Source organism: Simochromis diagramma, unplaced genomic scaffold (genome assembly GCF_900408965.1).
Source record: "Simochromis diagramma unplaced genomic scaffold, fSimDia1.1 OVJJ01000816.1, whole genome shotgun sequence".
Classification (NCBI taxonomy): Eukaryota; Metazoa; Chordata; class Actinopteri; order Cichliformes; family Cichlidae; genus Simochromis; species Simochromis diagramma.
This window is the reverse complement of record NW_024386908.1, coordinates 13335910-13354551: the sequence shown is the minus strand read 5'-3', so window position 1 is coordinate 13354551 and position 18642 is coordinate 13335910. Positions and strand designations below refer to the sequence as shown.

The following is an 18642-nucleotide window of genomic DNA, read 5'->3' as shown; positions in this document are numbered from 1 at the left end:
CTTCCGGCGCCTAGACATAACACAGACGAGGAGGTATGAGCGACACCTCGCCTCTGCTCCGGTGTCTCTCTGGTTCCTTTAAGGACCAGCTGCCTGTCTCCTGACAGTTCAGTCAGACGCAGGCCAAATTTAGTTTGGTCGTAGAACAAAAGGCGCGTCTCTGTTTTTCTGAAGAGAATGTCTCTGAAATGTGTCAGCTGTTTACTTGCTTTTTTCCTCAAGCTGTTATATATGAGTGTTCTCCACCGAGTGGAAGAACATGGTCAGATTTTCCTCATATTGTTTTGGCAGCGACTGCTTCTTCCACCATTTCAATATGACAGACGGACGGTTGTTATGATTGTGTATTTTATTTTGTAAGCCATCGACCGAGTTTTTTTCCCTCCTTCTTTCAGGAGAAGCAGAAGGCAGGATATTATGCATGGAAATCCACTCACTCAGTGTAGAGGATTCAATTTAAAAGGTAATTAAAGCTCCGGAAATATCCTTTTAAAGGTAACAATGGCTCAAGGCATCCTGATTAATGTGAAAGATTCAAAACAGAGCTAAAAGAGGTTTAGTTATTAGACTAATATTTGTATAGGTGGCCAGAAACATGACTCTTCATGAATGCTAATGCTGTTTTGATAAACTGGATTTGTAAGTTTTCTTCCCTAATGTAAGTTCATTTGAGGTTTACACACAGCCTGTGCCTGCAGATATTTCTGTGTGTGTTCTGCTAGCATTTAGGCCTATTTTTGAGTTCGTACTCCAGACTTCATTCTTCATGAATATATATCCAGTCCACTAGCAGGTGCGGTTTAATGAGAGGAGAGAATCGGCTCCCCAGAGTGTTCAATTTCCATGAACAGTTTACTTTACTAAATTAACACGAGCGTGGGGAACCAGCCATATGGCCATTACCGCTAATTAGTCGCAACCCTGTCATACACCCGACTGAGTGATGAACCGTTTAGATAGAAGAAAAATGACACAGTTAATAAGTGAATTGGTTTGATACGTCAAAGTGTATATTGTTAGTGGAAAATGAAGTCTGGGGTGGGGTTCGGTTGTGCCGCAGGTGTCAGACTAAGCTTTGAGTCAACATCTCGCTCTCACTGTTGAGGCTTGAGACAGATTTGAGTCCATCTGTGCTCTTTGTGTCTGTCAGCAAATGACGTATGAATTGCCTCTCTTGACCCTGTGCATGTGTCTGCCTGTGTCTGCTTGTGTGTCTTTGTGTCTGTTAGCCTACAGGAACGCAGTGGAGATGACACAGTACGGCGTAAAAAACAACACCACTTTTCTGGAGTGTCTTCCCAAGTCTCCTCAGGCGTCTATTCGCTGGCTGATTCAGCGAGACAATGACAGAAGAAAAGAGGTCTGTTTGACATTTAAAGCACTTTAATGCATTCATAATTCCATTAACATTGACCTCTTGGAGGTCAATGTTACGGCCCACTTTAGCTGCAGAATTTAACAAGATAAACCCTTCACGATGCAAGCGATTTGATTAGATGTCCTGTTGTCAGCCCGTAGGAGGTTGCTCCAGTGTTTGGTTAAATATTACAGCAAAGATTAAACATGTCGTAACAATCCAGTGAGCTCATATGAGTTATCAGGATGTGCACTGCCTGAGGAATGACACTCTTAATGCTTATTGGCAGGGGAGAATCGTAATAAGTGTTGATACAGATCAAACATGATATGGGCCTTTACTAATGGCTCGACACACTCAATGCTCAGTGGGGAAACATTTTGCAAATGTTTGACGGCACTTAAATAGAGGGAGCATTTTAAAAGGCAGCGAAAGTTTAAACAAAGCTGAGCATGATGAAAACACATCTTTTATGCATTTAGCTCTCACCTCTGTCGAGCAGGGTTGCATGGGGGGGGGGCAGGGGGTCTTAAAATAAATCACTTCAGTTTTATGATGTGTAATCACTGGAGCCTTTTCCAAACTGAGGCCAGACTGATTTGGAAGTAGTATGCTGTATGCAGTAGTAGACTGTCTTAGGCTGTAGGACGAGTCTCATGAAGCTTCAAGCGATTCAAGCACATAGACCTAAAATACCTGTCATTGCAGTGATTCCCTGGCAACCTCTAGTCCCTAGGGGAAAATGTGTGTTCCCTAATTGGTTGGCAAGTGGTTGGTGTAGGTTGCTGCCTGTCACTTGGTGAAATCGATTGCAAGGAGAGTACTGCCCCCAAAACTCCCTTATTAGTGCATTGATCGCACAGATTGCCACAGTGGCTTGTAGTTTGCATGGAAAGCCTTGTCTGCAAACACTTGCTAACTAACCTCTGAGTTATAGTGAAACTTCTAACAGTGCGAACCACATCTGAATCAGAGAATGTCCGCCTTCAAATTAAAGGTTGTTCCTTACTGCTGTAACAACACCTTTTTAAATGTAGCAGCTTTTGCTATGAAGACAAATAGTCTCTGTTTCTACTTTAAGTCACACTCTTCACAGTTTTGTTACTGCTTAGCAAGTAGTTGGCAGGGGTTTACAGACAAGTAAGAAGCATTCTATATAAAGTACAGGCAATGACATCAATATCCTGGTGACCAAAGCATTTGCAATGAAGTTTAAGTCTTTAACTTTAACTTTCAGGTGGCCAAACCAACACTTAAACTTCCCACAGCTCTTAGGTTTAAATTAACATTTCAGGCGTACTTTTAGTAATTATTGACTATAATTTTGAGCAGTAAACACATATAAAATTTGGGGTACTTCAATTTTTTTTAGAAAAAAAAAATATATTCACAGTTTGTCGTCTTCCGATCTTCTAATCAGTAATCATGAATAACTGAGACTTGAATGTCCTAGTCAAGTCTCGCCACTCGCCATCCCCCTTGATAGCACCAAGATATTTATTACAGGCATTTATTTAGCCAGTGGATAAAAGCACATGCATAAATGAATAAACATGTTTCCTATTGTGACTTTTGAGGGTGTGACAAGTCACACAACGGTCATCCTTGCCATTGCACAATTTTCTGACAGGCTTCTTATCAGGATTTCTTAAGAGTCTCTCTCCTATAATGTCTCCAATCATGCAATAAATCTGTGCCCTACGTTATCGAGTGACAAATTAAAGTAAAAAATAACCATACTAGAAGAATAAACAACGGTCTTACAAGCTATAGTCCCTTTATTAATGTTAAAAATGTTAGTCTTCTCATAGGTGTTCATTAGCTGATTGCAAAGAGTCCTTATCCTGGCGGTGCACCATAATTTTGCTGTACATTCTTGAATAACAACAATAAAGAATCTTATCTTATTAATCATTAAGTGATCCCTTAAATCTGCATTTTTTAGCCAGGATTTTTGTTGCATATTTTTGCAGGTTAAGCTGAGTGACCGCGTCCTCTCCACCGAGCACGGCCTCCTCATCCGCTCTGTGCAGCTGTCCGACCAGGGTCTTTACTACTGCCTGACCTCCGAGAATGGCTTTAAACGCACCGTCGCCAAAATCCGCTTGCATGTGCTGAGTGAAGCCATGGTGAGCATGCTGACAGACAAGCAGCAGTCGCCTTGGGCATGGACCAGCTCTTTGCACCCCAAGGTCCTTTTGGCAGCCTTCAGTCCCGCAGAGAACCTGGCAGTGCAACAATACTGCAAAGAGAGAAAGGAGCTCAAGAACCTCCAACAGAGGCAGCAGCAGCAGCCATCGGAGCCGCCCGGACCTCTCAGAGGGGATTTGGCCAAACTGAAACCATTGCTGGACCGGAGGAAGAGCCGCAATAGACGCAATCACCCAGAGGACTGACAGAAGGAGCTTGCAGCTGCAAAAACAGACATGCACAACTTCCTATAGTCCCCACAAAACAGTTACAGATTCCCATATTCCAACTTTCATCTCAACCTCAGAGCTCCGTAGTTGATAGACATTAGAGGGAGAAGCATGGGGAAATGTTATATAGCAATATGTCCTTTTTTTTTTTGCATGAGGTACTGTGACCAGAAGGCTGTGACATGAGCCATTCTTTTTTTTTCACAGTCACAACACAAATCAAAGTAGCCCTATTATGACTGCCACTAGGAATCTGTTGTCTCTGCTGACATTGCTAACCATAATACATGTCAGGTCGCCGCTATATTTTAAAGCGGGAGTAGAATTTGAACTAGTTGGACAAAAGCTCACAGTCAATTTGTGCTTCTTGAAAGAAGAGGAAAGTCAATTAAAAAGCTCGTGTTAAATGGAGCTGTTTGAAAAGGGACAAGCAATAGGCAGATGCATGTTTATTAGATGCTACTCCTTTTTGAATATTTTATTTTTTAACTAACCAAACGATTAAATTATGGGACACTCTACAGGACTTTGAGAATATATGTAGTTAGCATACTGTTTACAAAAACAATGGTCATGCTAAGAGCCCACGGCAATAAAAAGTGTGGTGTTGGAGGGACGAAAGTTAAAACTCTATTAGTTCAAAGGCCAAGCTTTACGTCCAGTGCTGATGCTACCCAAATGGCAATTCTTGTTGCATACATGTCGTCTATATTTATTCCTACTACTCAGATGTACATGTACTGTATGAATATGTGCCTCATGTGTAATCTGCATATTGTATCATAATTCTCTCATTTCCAACACAGACGCATGTTCATAGAAGGTGTCTTAAATCCTCGCCTCGGTTAGATTTTAGCAAGCAAGCTAGCAGATACGCACATTTTAATTAGTGTAAAACTACGCAGCTGCTGAAACACGACAGTATCCGTTATTGGATCCACATTTTCTGAGCTATCTCCAGCAACTTGGACATACTTTTAATTCAGAAGTAGTAATTGTCAGTGAGGTAGTCTGTGATTTAGAGCCTTCAACATATGTGAAAAGCCTATTTTTTTCCCCTAAGCATAGTTAATGTAGATAGCAATTATTTGTTGCTTGTGTACAGAGCTTTTTGTTGTTGTTTCTCTGTTTGTTTGGATGTTTCATTCTTTTAATTTAATGTCGTGCCAGGTATTGTGTTTTAAATGTGTATATAATTTCAACATATTTCGCCAACTAACTTCGACTGCGTCTGCAAATTGTAGAGGCATACAGTATTATTTTAATTTTGAGAAAAAGACTTTCTAGCGTTCTCTCGTACAGATCTCTCCAGCATCATGTCAACAGTGTAATTTTAGTCTTATGAAAAATATGTATTTCTATTTATTAATGTCATGGTAGCCTGAATAAATTTGTTCAGATCACTCCCAGTTTTACCAACAAATCTTAGTGTTTATTGTACAACCACAGCACAAGACAAACTTCTAATGGTCCTGTACATTTTTAATACTACGATACTGTACAAAAGTTGGCAACGGGTCTGAATTTTACATTTTTGGTTCAAAGTGTATCAGTACAGGGAGTGCAGAATTATTAGGAAAGTTGTATTTTTGAGGAATAATTTTATTATTGAACAACAACCATGTTCTCAATGAACCCAAAAAACTCATTAATATCAAAGCTGAATGTTTTTGGAAGTAGTTTTTAGTTTGTTTTTAGTTTTAGCTATTTTAGGGGGGTATCTGTGTGTGCAGGTGACTATTACTGTGCATAATTATTAGGCAACTTAACAAAAAACAAATATATACCCATTTCAATTATTTATTTTTACCAGTGAAACCAATATAACATCTCCACATTCACAAATATACATTTCTGACATTCAAAAACAAAACAAAAACAAATCAGCGACCAATATAGCCACCTTTCTTTGCAAGGACACTCAAAAGCCTGCCATCCATGGATTCTGTCAGTGTTTTGATCTGTTCACTATCAACATTGCGTGCAGCAGCAACCACAGCCTCCCAGACACTGTTCAGAGAGGTGTACTGTTTTCCCTCCTTGTAAATCTCACATTTGATGATGGACCACAGGTTCTCAATGGGGTTCAGATCAGGTGAACAAGGTGGCCATGTCATTAGTTTTTCTTCTTTTATACCCTTTCTTGCCAGCCACGCTGTGGAGTACTTGGACGCGTGTGATGGAGCATTGTCCTGCATGAAAATCATGTTTTTCTTGAAGGATGCAGACTTCTTCCTGTACCACTGCTTGAAGAAGGTGTCTTCCAGAAACTGGCAGTAGGACTGGGAGTTGAGCTTGACTCCATCCTCAACCCGAAAAGGCCCCACAAGCTCATCTTTGATGATACCAGCCCAAACCAGTACTCCACCTCCACCTTGCTGGCGTCTGAGTCGGACTGGAGCTCTCTGCCCTTTACCAATCCAGCCACGGGCCCATCCATCTGGCCCATCAAGACTCACTCTCATTTCATCAGTCCATAAAACCTTAGAAAAATCAGTCTTGAGATATTTCTTGGCCCAGTCTTGACGTTTCAGCTTGTGTGTCTTGTTCAGTGGTGGTCGTCTTTCAGCCTTTCTTACCTTGGCCATGTCTCTGAGTATTGCACACCTTGTGCTTTTGGGCACTCCAGTGATGTTGCAGCTCTGAAATATGGCCAAACTGGTGACAAGTGGCATCTTGGCAGCTGCACGCTTGACTTTTCTCAGTTCATGGGCAGTTATTTTGCGCCTTGGTTTTTCCACACACTTCTTGCGACCCTGTTGACTATTTTGAATGAAACGCTTGATTGTTCGATGATCACGCTTCAGAAGCTTTGCAATTTTGAGACTGCTGCATCCCTCTGCAAGATATCTCACTATTTTTGACTTTTCTGAGCCTGTCAAGTCCTTCTTTTGACCCATTTTGCCAAAGGAAAGGACGTTGCCTAATAATTATGCACACCTGATATAGGGTGTTGATGTCATTAGACCACACCCCTTCTCATTACAGAGATGCACATCACCTAATATGCTTAATTGGTAGTAGGTTTTCAAGTCTATACAGCTTGGAGTAAGACAACATGCATGAAGAGGATGATGTGGACAAAATACTCATTTGCCTAATAATTCTGCACTCCCTGTATGTACAGAAAAAGGTACAACAATGAGTGTGAGCAGCCATCCATTAAACATGGTGGAGGCTCTGTCATTGTTTGGGGGTCTGGATTTCAGCTGGTGGTACTGGAGGTCTTGTGAAAGTTAATGGAATTATGAATGCATTAAAGTGCCATCACATTTTGATTCACTATGCAATAGTATACCTGGATAGAAAAACACAATAAAATGCCAACAGTCATGGATTAGCAAGAAAACTTTCAAATAGGACTCCATGCTTTCTTTTTCAAAAGTTTCCACTCCTGTACCAGTACCAGTTTGGAGGCTTTGTCTGAGTGGGCAAAATTGCTCGCCTGAGGATTTAGTAGGGAGATTGAACTTAAATTTTTGTTGAACCTCTGGTGTGTAACCCTGTGGACTCCACTGAAAACTGCAATTTAGTCCCTGGGTAGTAGCTGGATACCAAATATCATCACTAGTATTCACTGATGCTTATTTCAAAGATTTGGACAGCCTGACACAGACGTTAAGTTTCACTTTCAATTTAAAGTTCACGGTGAAATCACATGAAACACTCATGCAAGTGGATATAAGAGTAGATCCAAGAGTGATGTAAGCGTAGCAAAAGCACTAACAGCACTGTACTTCACAAACAGACAACATTAAAAGTTGCCAAATATTTAGATCATACCTGGACATGGAAACTTAAAAGGATTCAGACTTTCAAACAGGCCCTGTACACCAAATCTCAAATATAAGTGCAAAGAGACTTGCCTTTTTTTAATCTCAATAAAACGCTTTACAGTATAAGTGACAAGCAAGATTCGTGTGGAACAGCAGACTCAAAGACACCCATAGGACCCTGCAGAGGGTCATTTAAAACTACTAAAGAGTGGCAGAAATACTGTTTTCCTACCAAGCAATCACAAGTTCCATTCACAACCAGAGTATAGTGATCCCACCAGCTTTATTTTATCACTCTGTCTGATTTATAGGCCACTCAAGGTAAAGCAAGAGATGCAGAGATTTGTTTTAGCCATGGGGGCCATGCAAGCTGTATCCTGACCAAAGGGGATATACGGCAGATCTGCTTTCATATCCTGCTAATTATAAAGAACAATGCAGGAATAGGGTATTGGATAACAGTCTCTCTTTTCCAGTATTTATTTATTTTAAATACACTAGTTCAGCAAAGCATACATTCACATAATATTTAAATTCATGTACATTTCTTTCATATGATGGCAAACTATTCCACGTCTCTCTTCTCAGAGGTCTGATGCATTACCTGACAGTTAAGAGTAGTTTCCATGTGCTCTCCCTCTAGAAATCCCTGATACAGTTAATATTACAGTGTTTGCAATTAAAATTATACTTGGCAAATGAGTTCTTTACAGCTTTACAAAATCACAGTATCCCTCCCAGTTATCACAGGAGGTATAATAATTCAAAATAACGCAAAAATTTCCAAAAAAGTGCGAGTCTATATCAAAACGTTTGATGTAGCAGCTTCAATGCACTGTGCTCATACAACAAACAGTAAAATGAATGATTCATTCATCCAAGGTTTGCTTTGCTTTTCCTCCTCACACAGAAGAAGGCAATTAAACACACAAAAAAGATGATCACACCTGCAATCAGCAAGACTTGCTGTACTATCTCCAACATATCAATGCGGGAGATAAGTTCCCTCTTAAACATGTCAGCAGTTTTATCATCCAGCGTTGCCGTCTGGTTACACAAAGGACACAGAATATGAAAAAACGACTTATTAAAAAAAAAGTGAGCAAACAGGCTTTGCACATATTTTTTTACTTTTACGTACCTCATTCATCCAAGCAAGAGGTAATAACGTGTGATCTTTCACTTTGTTTAGCACCCTGCAGGACAAAGAGTTAATTAATTCATATTCACTGCTCTTAAAATGTTTTTCTTCAGCTAGTTTTAAAGATTAGGAAATTTGCTTAGTCACTTTCTTATATAAATATAAGAATATAAATAGCTCTTTCATGTAATTTCTCTAAAGCTACAGTTAGCCATAGTTAGCTTATGGCAAGAGATGCATTGAGACAGATAAAAAGCACCTAAATAACTATATTCAATTATTGCTTGGTTGAAACAGTAGTAAAATGCCTCTAACTGTCTAAAAACATTTAATTTTGCTATTTTTGTAACGCCATAAGTCAAATTAACTCCAAGATGGTTAATGCTATGTATTAGCAAACTGATGTTGTTAGCTAAGGCATGTGTAAAGAAAATAGCCGATAGTTTTCTAAATTATTCACATTCCAGTGCAAGACAAGCTATCCAAATGCTTGAGCTTAACTTAAATAATAACCTAACACTTGCCAGGATCCCACAGTTATCCCATTTTTCTTTAGCCCAAGTCATTTTCTCCTGATTCAGTAGCTCTATTTTTTTTTTTTTTTTTTTGTTTAGTTAGACTGCTTAGTCCTGGGTTCTTTACACTGTTGGTAACTCAAGCCACCACACTGTAGCCTTTTGGACATTTTTCATAATTCTTTAACTGGCATACAAGATTGCAAAAAGGCACCTTCATACTGAAAAAAGTCATGTAAGAGTTACAAATTGCTTTAGAAGGGCATAATTGTGTTCTGTCTGTCTGCATCCTTCCACGGAATATTTGTTGACTGTGTACGTGACAAATAAAATTTGAATTTGAATTTAAATTTGAATCTACACAAACAGCAAATTTTCACCTCTTAATTCCTTTAAAAAGGTGAACGATAACTTACGTAATGTCTTTTGCTGGTCCATACATCATATTGACTTGAATTCTCTTGGCAAAATTCAGGGTAAAACCAGTAATCTAGTGGAAATATGCAATAAATAAAAGTTAGCATCTACAAACTCCTGTTGTTCCTAAAATGTAAAAAAACATAAAATAAAATAACATTGGTTCATACAGGTTCCACATCCAGGAAAGTTTTATGGTTCTCTTCATCTGGGTGTAGGCCCAACACAACCTCCCGTAGATATTCACTGCCTTGAAGGAAGTGGGGCAAAGAGATGAAGATTGGTCTACCTGTTAAGATGACAAACACAGAATGAATTAAAAGCTGCTGGGCGGACTGATAAATCCTTATAACTTTAGGATGCATGAATTTCCAATTGAATCATGATATGCTGTATGCTGACTGACCGTCTGAACAGGAACTGATGTCCAGCGCTCCAGCCAAGGTGCAGTTTTTGGTGGCTTCATAATTTCTGCAGAAACATTTATTGTCTGGGTTGTCCACGGGAGAGGCTAGAGTGGTTGGTAGGAGGCTGTAGCGGTAGACCTCAATACCTTTAAGATTCATAGTTGCCTCATAGCTAGCTGACACAGACCTGTTGACAAACAGATAAGAAGTCAATTCAGGTTCATCTTTGGCTCCACATAGCAACTTTATTCACACAGGAGTATATAAGAAAGCTCTGACCCCTAGTGGTTACTGATAGGATAAAGTCCAAAGGTTACAGTAAAGCTCCAACACTTGCCTTTCTAGGAAATATCAAGAGATCTTGATATCAGGCACGATCAAATTAAATTTTACCTACAAATGAAATTCTTTATCACCTGCAGATGTCTGATGAGAAGAAATAGAGGGGTGCATCCTTATCCACAAACGGAGCAAAGGAAGAACCATCTAAGGAAAAAAATCAGGGAAAAATCTGTTCATAAGGGCAATTCATCTGCATCAGGAGCTGTAGAAATATGTTACATGTACATGAACACATGTTACTTTATCCTACGTACCTGTCCCGTTGATCATGTCACAATATGTATCATTCCAAAAGCTTAATTTCCTGTGGGACAAGATTGAATTTGTCAGAAACACTGACAATTGACAATTGGATTTAACAACAAAAATAAATAAATGATTGTAGTTAAAATACATGTAACATCTAATTATCCATTAAACTAATTTTGATCAAAGTTACAGACTTCAAATGCAGTATTTTTAGTCATAATTGTACTCACGTCTCTCCTCGCCATCTGTCAATTGAAGACACTTTTGAAATGTCATCCTTTCCAGTGAAGACATTGTAGGGGCCATCAGTGGTACCATTATACTGTGGAAAACATATTTCATTCAAATTTGTTAAATAATTGATTTTTATGCTGCATTTGCCATTTGGTACAAGTGTTTACTTACAGGTGAAAATAGGCCGATGGTGTCTTTCAATATTGGGTCATGGTAACCCCACAACAGCTCCTTAACTGTACGGTGTTGGAATAGGGAAGAATTTGTGCTATTTATGACCATGTCTAGCAAGATATGTGATGCTGGAGGAAGCAATGAATAGGCCCCCTGAAAGAAAATCCAAAACACAAACCCTTACATTTGGAAAATGCTATCATCAATGAAGGTATCACAAAAAAAAAGCAATATGGTTCCATATGTATTATGTACATATATTAAATGTGCAAACAAGAGCAGCTGTTGTCTCAGGATATAAGGCAGAAAATAATCCTCTTTTATGAGAGTGATTCTTCTTAATTACTTGCAAGCACTACAAGCAAACTCACACTCATTGTTAAAGCTTTATCAAAGTTTTGAGAGAACACTCATAAACTGCTCATAAAGAAAAATTGCCATTGACTTGCCACTTGTCTGTATGTTCCACCCTCAAACACAGTAAGAGATTTGTGTGTGTGTGTGTGTGTGTGTGTGTGTGTGTGTGTGTGTGTGTGTGTTAGTGTAAGTATAAAGGTGAATATCAAACTGAGTTTAGACAATAAATTAAGATGAGCTGAAGCAGCATTATAAAGAAAAGTGGATCAAAAATCTCCCAACACAGCGTGACAGACTGATAAAGTCATACAGAGAACAGTTAGTTAAAGATAGTGATGATAAAGGTGATACTAGATAACACTGAGGTGTCTATAATTTTTCACAAAAGAGAATTCTTGAGAACTTTTTTTTACGCCTGTATAAAAGGAAGTACCACTAATCTCCTAAAGCTATTCTAAGCATTTCAAAACCTTTTCTTAGAGTGTGAGTGAATATGCAAACATGTTGTATTTTTTGCAAACTTCCAGGGCAACGTGGCAGTTAAGCCGCCTATTCATTTAAAGCGTTAAAGTTGTCAGAGTAAGTTGTTGGAGCTGTCAGAGATATTAGCTTCCCATATTAGCATTTTTGGCTATACCATATACTATCTGCTGGTAAACATCTTACTAACCAACCCAAGTATATTGGGTTATATATGTATAATGTTAAAATTAAGATTAGTGTAGATTTGCTATTTTAGTGCAGCTAAATGCATTTCAAATTCAGGTCAACTTCTTTGCTAATCAAAGCCCCATTCATCTAGCAAGTAATATTCTATTTTTCATCCATTCTCTTCCATTTATCCAAGAGGCAAGGAACACCTTAGTGAGGTTGCCAACCTATCACAGGGCTAACAGAGAGACAACAACCACCATGCTAACCACTGCACCACCATGCTGCCCTCAATATTCAGTTACCAATTTGTGCACTTGTTCCAGACCTGGAGGTCAGCACCCTGTTCCAGCAGGTGTGTTTAACGAACTCTCAGTCTAACCCTTAGCTCTGAGTTGATTAACTCTGATTTAGGAAACTCAGCTTTTTGGGTTCCAGAATAGCTAGTTAGTTCATTTCAGCACAGTCTGAACAGTCTCTATTTTTGTCCTGTGGACTAAAGAATGTAAATGTGGATCTGTACAGCAGGGGGAAAAGAGGAATTGTAACTTTCAGCATCATCAACTCAGTCATTTCTAACCCAACTTAAATTTCCCCTAAGAGATTAAAGGCTTAAATCCTGTCAAATTATACCTTCCAGTTTTAAATGTAATGAATAGGCTGTAAACGGAAAGAGCATAAAAACCTGTTGGTGACCATATGAAACCACCCATTGTGAGGGAAAAATGTGTATTCCCTGACTGGTTGGCAGATGGTTGCTAGCGGTTGCTGGCATTTGCTGTGAAACTAAAGATCTCGTCAAACAGGCCTACAGATCGATCAGTGATCCCGTAGTAACAGCTGTTCTCTAGAGCCCCTTTTCCATTAGTACCTACTCGGATCGCTCGCCACGGTTTTCAGAGTTTTCAATTTGATCATAGTACCTGGGATAAGGTACTAAAATGAGTACAGGTGATTTCTAGAGGTTGGTGAGAGTCGTACGCATGAAATTGATCCCAAATATGTATACGGTACTGGACCAAAAATCACCCAGAAACTGGTTTGGTCCTAGGAAAAGTGAAGGTGAATGGGTGCAGTGGTCACCTGTAATTTTCATGGAAGACACTGACTTGGCTGCAAACATTCCCAAACTACTCAGAATGACACAAAGAACCACCAGTCAGGAAATATACATTTTTCCCCAGCGATTCAAGGTTTCCAGAGGCGGTCGCTGACAATCTATGTAACTGAAGCCTTTCTTAACTACTAATTTCATTTTTCATACATCTGTCGTACATTTTAAAATGTTGCTCAGCATTACTTATTGACTATATGTGTTAACATTTTCAACTTAAAATGCTAACAGACCATGTGTAGCCTAGACTCAATAACTCCCTTTAAACTACAGTGTGTCCCGTTATATTATTTTAAAGTTATTAGTATATTGCAGGGATTATTAGAGTAATGTACAGTAAATGTTTCAGTCTAGTGTATAGCTGATGTGCTGTCCATAAAGTCACTGTGGTAACAAAACCCTGTCTAAATATAACAAGTAACCACCTAACATCTAACTGATTAGGTTTACAGCAGACCAGAGTTTAAGATCTCTTTCTGGAATAGAAAACTCAGGATTTCCATTATGTCAACGTTAACAAGCTCAGAGTTTGCAATAAATCCGCTTCCTTGAACAGGCCCCAGGTTCCTCAGTGGTATCACAAAAAAAAAATTAAATAAATTAATTAATTAGTTCATGAAATAGAAACAAAAAATACACAATTTCTGCAATACATTGATGAGCCCTTTCTTTTATCCTTGCTTTCATTCGTGATTTAAATGAATCATCCTGGAAGGTAGAGTGTAACCCTTCTTTCGTTATAAACAAAATGATACGGAGGGTCATAAGAAAAAAAAGGTTTGGAATCTAAAATTTATGTTTGAAAAGCAAGCCAGCACAGCTTGCCTTGGCATGTGCTCGTACTGGCATTAGAAAAGAAAAAAAAAGGGTACAGAAACTGTTAAAAGCAGAGCTGACACAAGTTGGGAATCACTATGCACAGCCCCTGACACTTACGGCCACTGCCAGGTTGAGTGAGGTGACTGTGTCTTCCTCTGGTCCCACTGACATGGATGGTTCGAAGATGGCACCCAAGGGCAGCACGAAGGAGGCAGTATTATTGGGGTTGAATGTGACGTTCGCTTTGGGAAGATATCTTGTCCTTAATGAGGAGAGGGTCATGAATGCATGTGGTGTGCCATGAGATAAATGTGATAAAGGACTAAAACAATATTACTATACCGAATGACTTTGAAATTAAAATGATATGCAGGAGGAAAACAAATCCAACTTACTTATATGTGTACGGTCCTTTTTCCTGTACCTCTGGAAATGCACCTTCCTGCACGACCTGCTGTGGGTTTTTCACGTCAAAGAACCAGAACTGCCTGTAAATTGCGATCTCTGAAGATGCCCAGTTGTCATAAGCTGTCGTTCCAGGCTCAATGACAGCTTCCTAAAACCCCACAGACACACACACACAATCTATTTTTAACATGCCTCAAGACTGCCAGCAGGCCAGCAGCTCCCCTGATACATGAAAAAGGAGGATGCTCTGTTATTTTAAAAGATCGTTCAGATTTAGACCGTCTCTACAATGTCTAAAAAGAAATCACACATGCTTTTGACAGACGAAAACAAGACGGCACGCCTGGCTTTCTGCACGGCTTCTTGTTTAGTGCTTGGAACAGCTTTCCACAACATACGCCTCTTCCCTCTCATTTCACCTGATTCACCTTGATCTCCACATACACACACACACACACATACACACACTCACACTCTCTATCACTCCCTATCCTGATTCCAAGGGTGAAACATGAGCACCATACCTTCTTGACTGTCCTCTCAATGATCATGTCCCCCACTGGGATAAGGATGCCTCCCAGGATGGCTATCACCGCCCCAAACACAGATCCGGCTAAAAGCCCGCACTTAATGCTAAAGCAGCCCATGGTGGTGTGTGTTGCCTTCCTTCCAACCGTACGTCCGTCTGGCTGCCTGGCTGCTTGTTCTCCTTCTGTCTCTGTGTTTGTGGTGTGTGCTAGTATGTGCAGCTTGCCTGTGTATCAGGAACAGCAGCAGCAGCACAGGCAGGCGGTACTATCAGAGGAGTTGACAGAACAGCAAAGGCCAGGTAAAGGCACACACATATCTTGCAGGTGCCAGATAAATTAAGTTATATAATGACAAGACATGATTATGGTTCAGCTGATAGGAGTTTTAACCTGGTATGAGTAAGCACTTTCTGGCAAGGTGATAACAGTTTGGCTGAGGAGAAAGGTTGAAACAGGACATGGGGTGCGAGTATAACGTGAGCAGGTTGTTATTGTACATGATTTTGTTAGATTTTAGTTTATTCTTATTGCAAATTTTATAATAAAACCACTGACAAAGATGTATAAGAGTATATAATAGCAGTCCTTTCTTATTCTGATCCTTATTTTATCCATATGTATATCTAGTCATCTCTAGCCTGTTTTACTACTTCTACTCATTTACAGTCCTGGGGAAGACCACACAAGCTCAGAAAGAAGAAACACATAAATCATTAAGAATATTCCCATTACCGCAGTGCATTTATAATGCCTTATCTGTATTTGTGTCTGTGTGGCTGGCAATGAATTGCACGTTATCTCGCAAAGATATTTCCCCCCATGCTTATCATGAGTCTATGTTGAAATTATTTTTTTATTGTCATTATTTGTTTTGAGCTTGCTCAGCAGCAATATAATATTGATTACAATCATGCAAGGATGGAAAAATCATTTAAAGGTTGTTGTCATCTTTTGTGTTTCTTTAATTACATAGTCTGGCATGATGAACAGCACTAAAATCGTTCACACTTGTTTTAGTTAATAGATTAATAAATGGGTCTTTCTGGCTATACAGGACTAAAAAAGACTGCATGCCTGGTGTTCCATTTCAATATTATAAGCGGTGAGAAAGAAAATTAGTGTGGATTTGTTTTGGCATTCATTCCTTATGGGCCTTATTCCAAACCACTGAATACTACACTTCCCATAATGCAACTGCCTTTAGACCCTCCCTGGGAAGCACACAGATTCTAAAAATGCTTTCTGCTATGAAGGTGACGCTTCAAGCCGAAACCATAACAGCCCCTATGACATCATCCTGACATGATGAGGTGTAATTTTGTCCGATTACAGAAAGCTCTTCCAGTGTAACAATAGTCATTATAGTACTGCTTTCTAAAGGGGGTATTTTACCCAATGTGACAAGCAAATTACTCCTTAGGTGTAAATCTATTGGAGTGCCTCTTTTAAACGTTCTGAATTCGTGCAGCTTGGTGCTGTGCAGAAAAATATCCACTCAGGATTTCCACCACATGCACTCTGAAGTTACGTGTTATTGCCACTAGAGGGCAGCAGCACCTTTGCCTCGTTACTCGCCGCACGTTCAGCACAGTGGGCCTGCTTACACAATAATTCCATTACATATCTTTGCCAAAGGCCTGTCTCTGTCTGCTTAAACAAATACAGTTGTCAAACAGTATGAATCTCACCTGACTGACTTCTTTGTTTATTGCAAGTGTGACTCCAGGATTTCACTTTGCATGGGCACACACTACACCTACAGGCTTTTTATTTTCTTTACTTTAATGTCTTTAGTTATTTCTAATTTGAAACATGTAATTTTAATCATAAAATGTCTAAAACTAGGGGAAGAAAAAACTTACTAGCAAACTGTTTGGATGCACACAAAATTGGTCTGTATTTGTTAAAAATGTACACCTTTATAAGGGCTTTATTGATTTAAAAGCCATGTAGTGCTCCCACAGGGTTTTGAGTCTTGTGAAGAGCAGCACAACAAAACAGTAAGCAATGTTTAAAAAGAAGGGCATTAAATATATTCCGTAAGAGTGGCTTACTTCATCTCTCTGAAGAGTCTAGTATGTTTTTCTGTCACCTTCTTCAATTAAACAGAAGCGACTTTCAAAACAGAATGTAACTTTTCTAGCACTATGGTACTGCTGTTAAATATTTTATTGTTAATTCTGTTCTAGCTCCTTGACTTATGTTTGGTCACCTTACACCTACAAGCAAATTTGTTTGTTTTGGGGGTTTTTTTTAATCTGGAACAGTCAAACATTTTAAAAATCCATCCATTTATCCATCTTCTTCTTCAGGGCAGTTCAGGACTGGGTGTGTCTGTTGGGACGGGTTCCCTAGTCTCATAAGGTGACATGAGGTGGGGTACACTGGTGTTAATTAACAATGCTTTTTTTTTTTTCATTTGGCTGGTTAGACACACATTACATTGACTTGTTGCACCATCCCGTGGTACAAACTGGTAATGCTTTACAGTAAATGTGTTCAAAGTTGTAGTTTCTTCATATTTTGATGATAATTTCAAGTAGTTTTGGAACATTTTCAGCTATTTTAAGCACAGAAAGTTACAGGATTTGTTAAACGAAGAGAAAAAAAATAGATACAGTGCTTATGGCTGCAAGTAAAACCCGGGAAAGTATTTTATAACTTCTTCTTTTTTAAAAACTGAGGTATATATCTTCACTATGTCTAGTCATCGTGCTTTCGAACAATATGAATGCACCACAGCCATACAGTATTTTATAGGTTAATTTCTTTTAAGTCTTTTTCTTTCAAATTCTCTCTTTAGGGGTCACAAAAGTGGATCATCTGCCTCCATCTCAACCTATCCCCAGCACCCCCTCTGTCACACCAGTCTTCTGTCCTCTTTCATTACATCCAACTTTGTTTTCTTGTATAAAATTATATCAGCTTTTAGTAGTACTAGTGGTAGTACTGCTTAGGGTGTACAACCTAAAATCTACTAGCAAACTGTATGCAGGAGATGAGCTGCATAGCCAATCTCCACATTAAACAGGACTAAAATAGAAAGGTCAGTGTTGTATATTTGCATGTACTAGTAAAAAGTCACATTTGTAAATAAAAGTTGTACAGAAAGGCAACGAAATGACGTTTGCTCCGCAGGAATGTATGCACAAAAGTGCAGTGCTTACTTTGAATGCTCAGACTTTGTCTGACAGGCTAAATTATTTAAGCCACAAACAATGGTTGTGACCGGCTGTGAATGGGTGGGGGATGGGACTGCTATGGTAAGAGGTGTAGTTCCCATGGGAGCAATACATGCTTGTTGTGTAGCCTAACCAGTTGCAATAAGTCTAAGCAGATGTGGTGAAATATTGAACTAAAGTGAAACACTGCATAGTACTGTAAACATGTCATGGTTATTAAAAAAAAATTATATTTATCACATATGGTGAAATAAAAATGTTGTATACTGTTAATCAAAATAATAGTTTCAAGTTAGAAAAAAAATAATTATTTGGGCAAGCAGTTGTAAGCTATGAGTGTGCTATGGGAATGCTTTTCAATTGATCACGTTTCCAGTTGACGGTGATTGCCTTCAAAATAAAAGTATCATACGAATCGCTTGACATTTATTCTTGCTAAAAGAAAATAATAATGAAATGATTAAAAGAAAGAAACTCTTGTAAAAATATGTAATGATAGATTTTCGATGCACGGAATATGTAAAAGTATAGCATAAAGCTTATTTTAAG

General features: G+C 39.0%; 2 protein-coding genes across 4 annotated transcripts in view; one reads left to right on the top strand and one right to left on the bottom strand.

The window, feature by feature from the left end:
* Positions 1-5200, top strand: part of sema3c (sema domain, immunoglobulin domain (Ig), short basic domain, secreted, (semaphorin) 3C) — a 45617-nt gene extending 40417 nt beyond the window's left edge. For all 3 annotated transcript variants that reach the window (XM_040035985.1, XM_040035984.1, XM_040035986.1), the window contains exons 16-18: positions 396-463; positions 1230-1360; positions 3331-5200. In XM_040035985.1, the coding sequence (XP_039891919.1) occupies positions 396-463; positions 1230-1360; positions 3331-3753 (622 nt within the window). In that variant the 3' untranslated portion in view covers positions 3754-5200. The remainder of the gene's footprint in view (positions 1-395; positions 464-1229; positions 1361-3330) is intronic.
* Positions 5201-7629: 2429 nt separating this feature from the next.
* Positions 7630-15199, bottom strand: cd36 (CD36 molecule (thrombospondin receptor)). The gene is made up of 12 exons (XM_040036135.1): positions 14906-15199; positions 14369-14529; positions 14091-14235; positions 11030-11185; positions 10855-10946; positions 10630-10679; positions 10450-10519; positions 10033-10220; positions 9797-9915; positions 9626-9699; positions 8695-8749; positions 7630-8600 (listed from the first exon to the last, which is right to left on the bottom strand). Exons 1-12 carry the CDS (start codon positions 15026-15028, stop codon positions 8427-8429), a joined length of 1407 nt encoding a protein of 468 aa, XP_039892069.1. The 5' UTR covers positions 15029-15199; the 3' UTR covers positions 7630-8426.
* Between the last annotated feature and the right edge of the window lie 3443 nt (positions 15200-18642).

Excerpts from the sequence above, each read along its gene's own strand:
- cd36 (XM_040036135.1), bottom strand. The coding sequence starts at position 15,028 with ATGGGCTGCTTTAGCATTAAGTGCGGGCTTTTAGCCGGATCTGTGTTT. Across the intron at positions 9,700-9,796 it reads CTTTCCTGGATGTGGAACCT|ATTACTGGTTTTACCCTGAA; the intron begins GTATGAACCAAT and ends TATTTCCACTAG. Across the intron at positions 8,601-8,694 it reads CTCTTGCTTGGATGAATGAG|ACGGCAACGCTGGATGATAA; the intron begins GTACGTAAAAGT and ends TTGTGTAACCAG.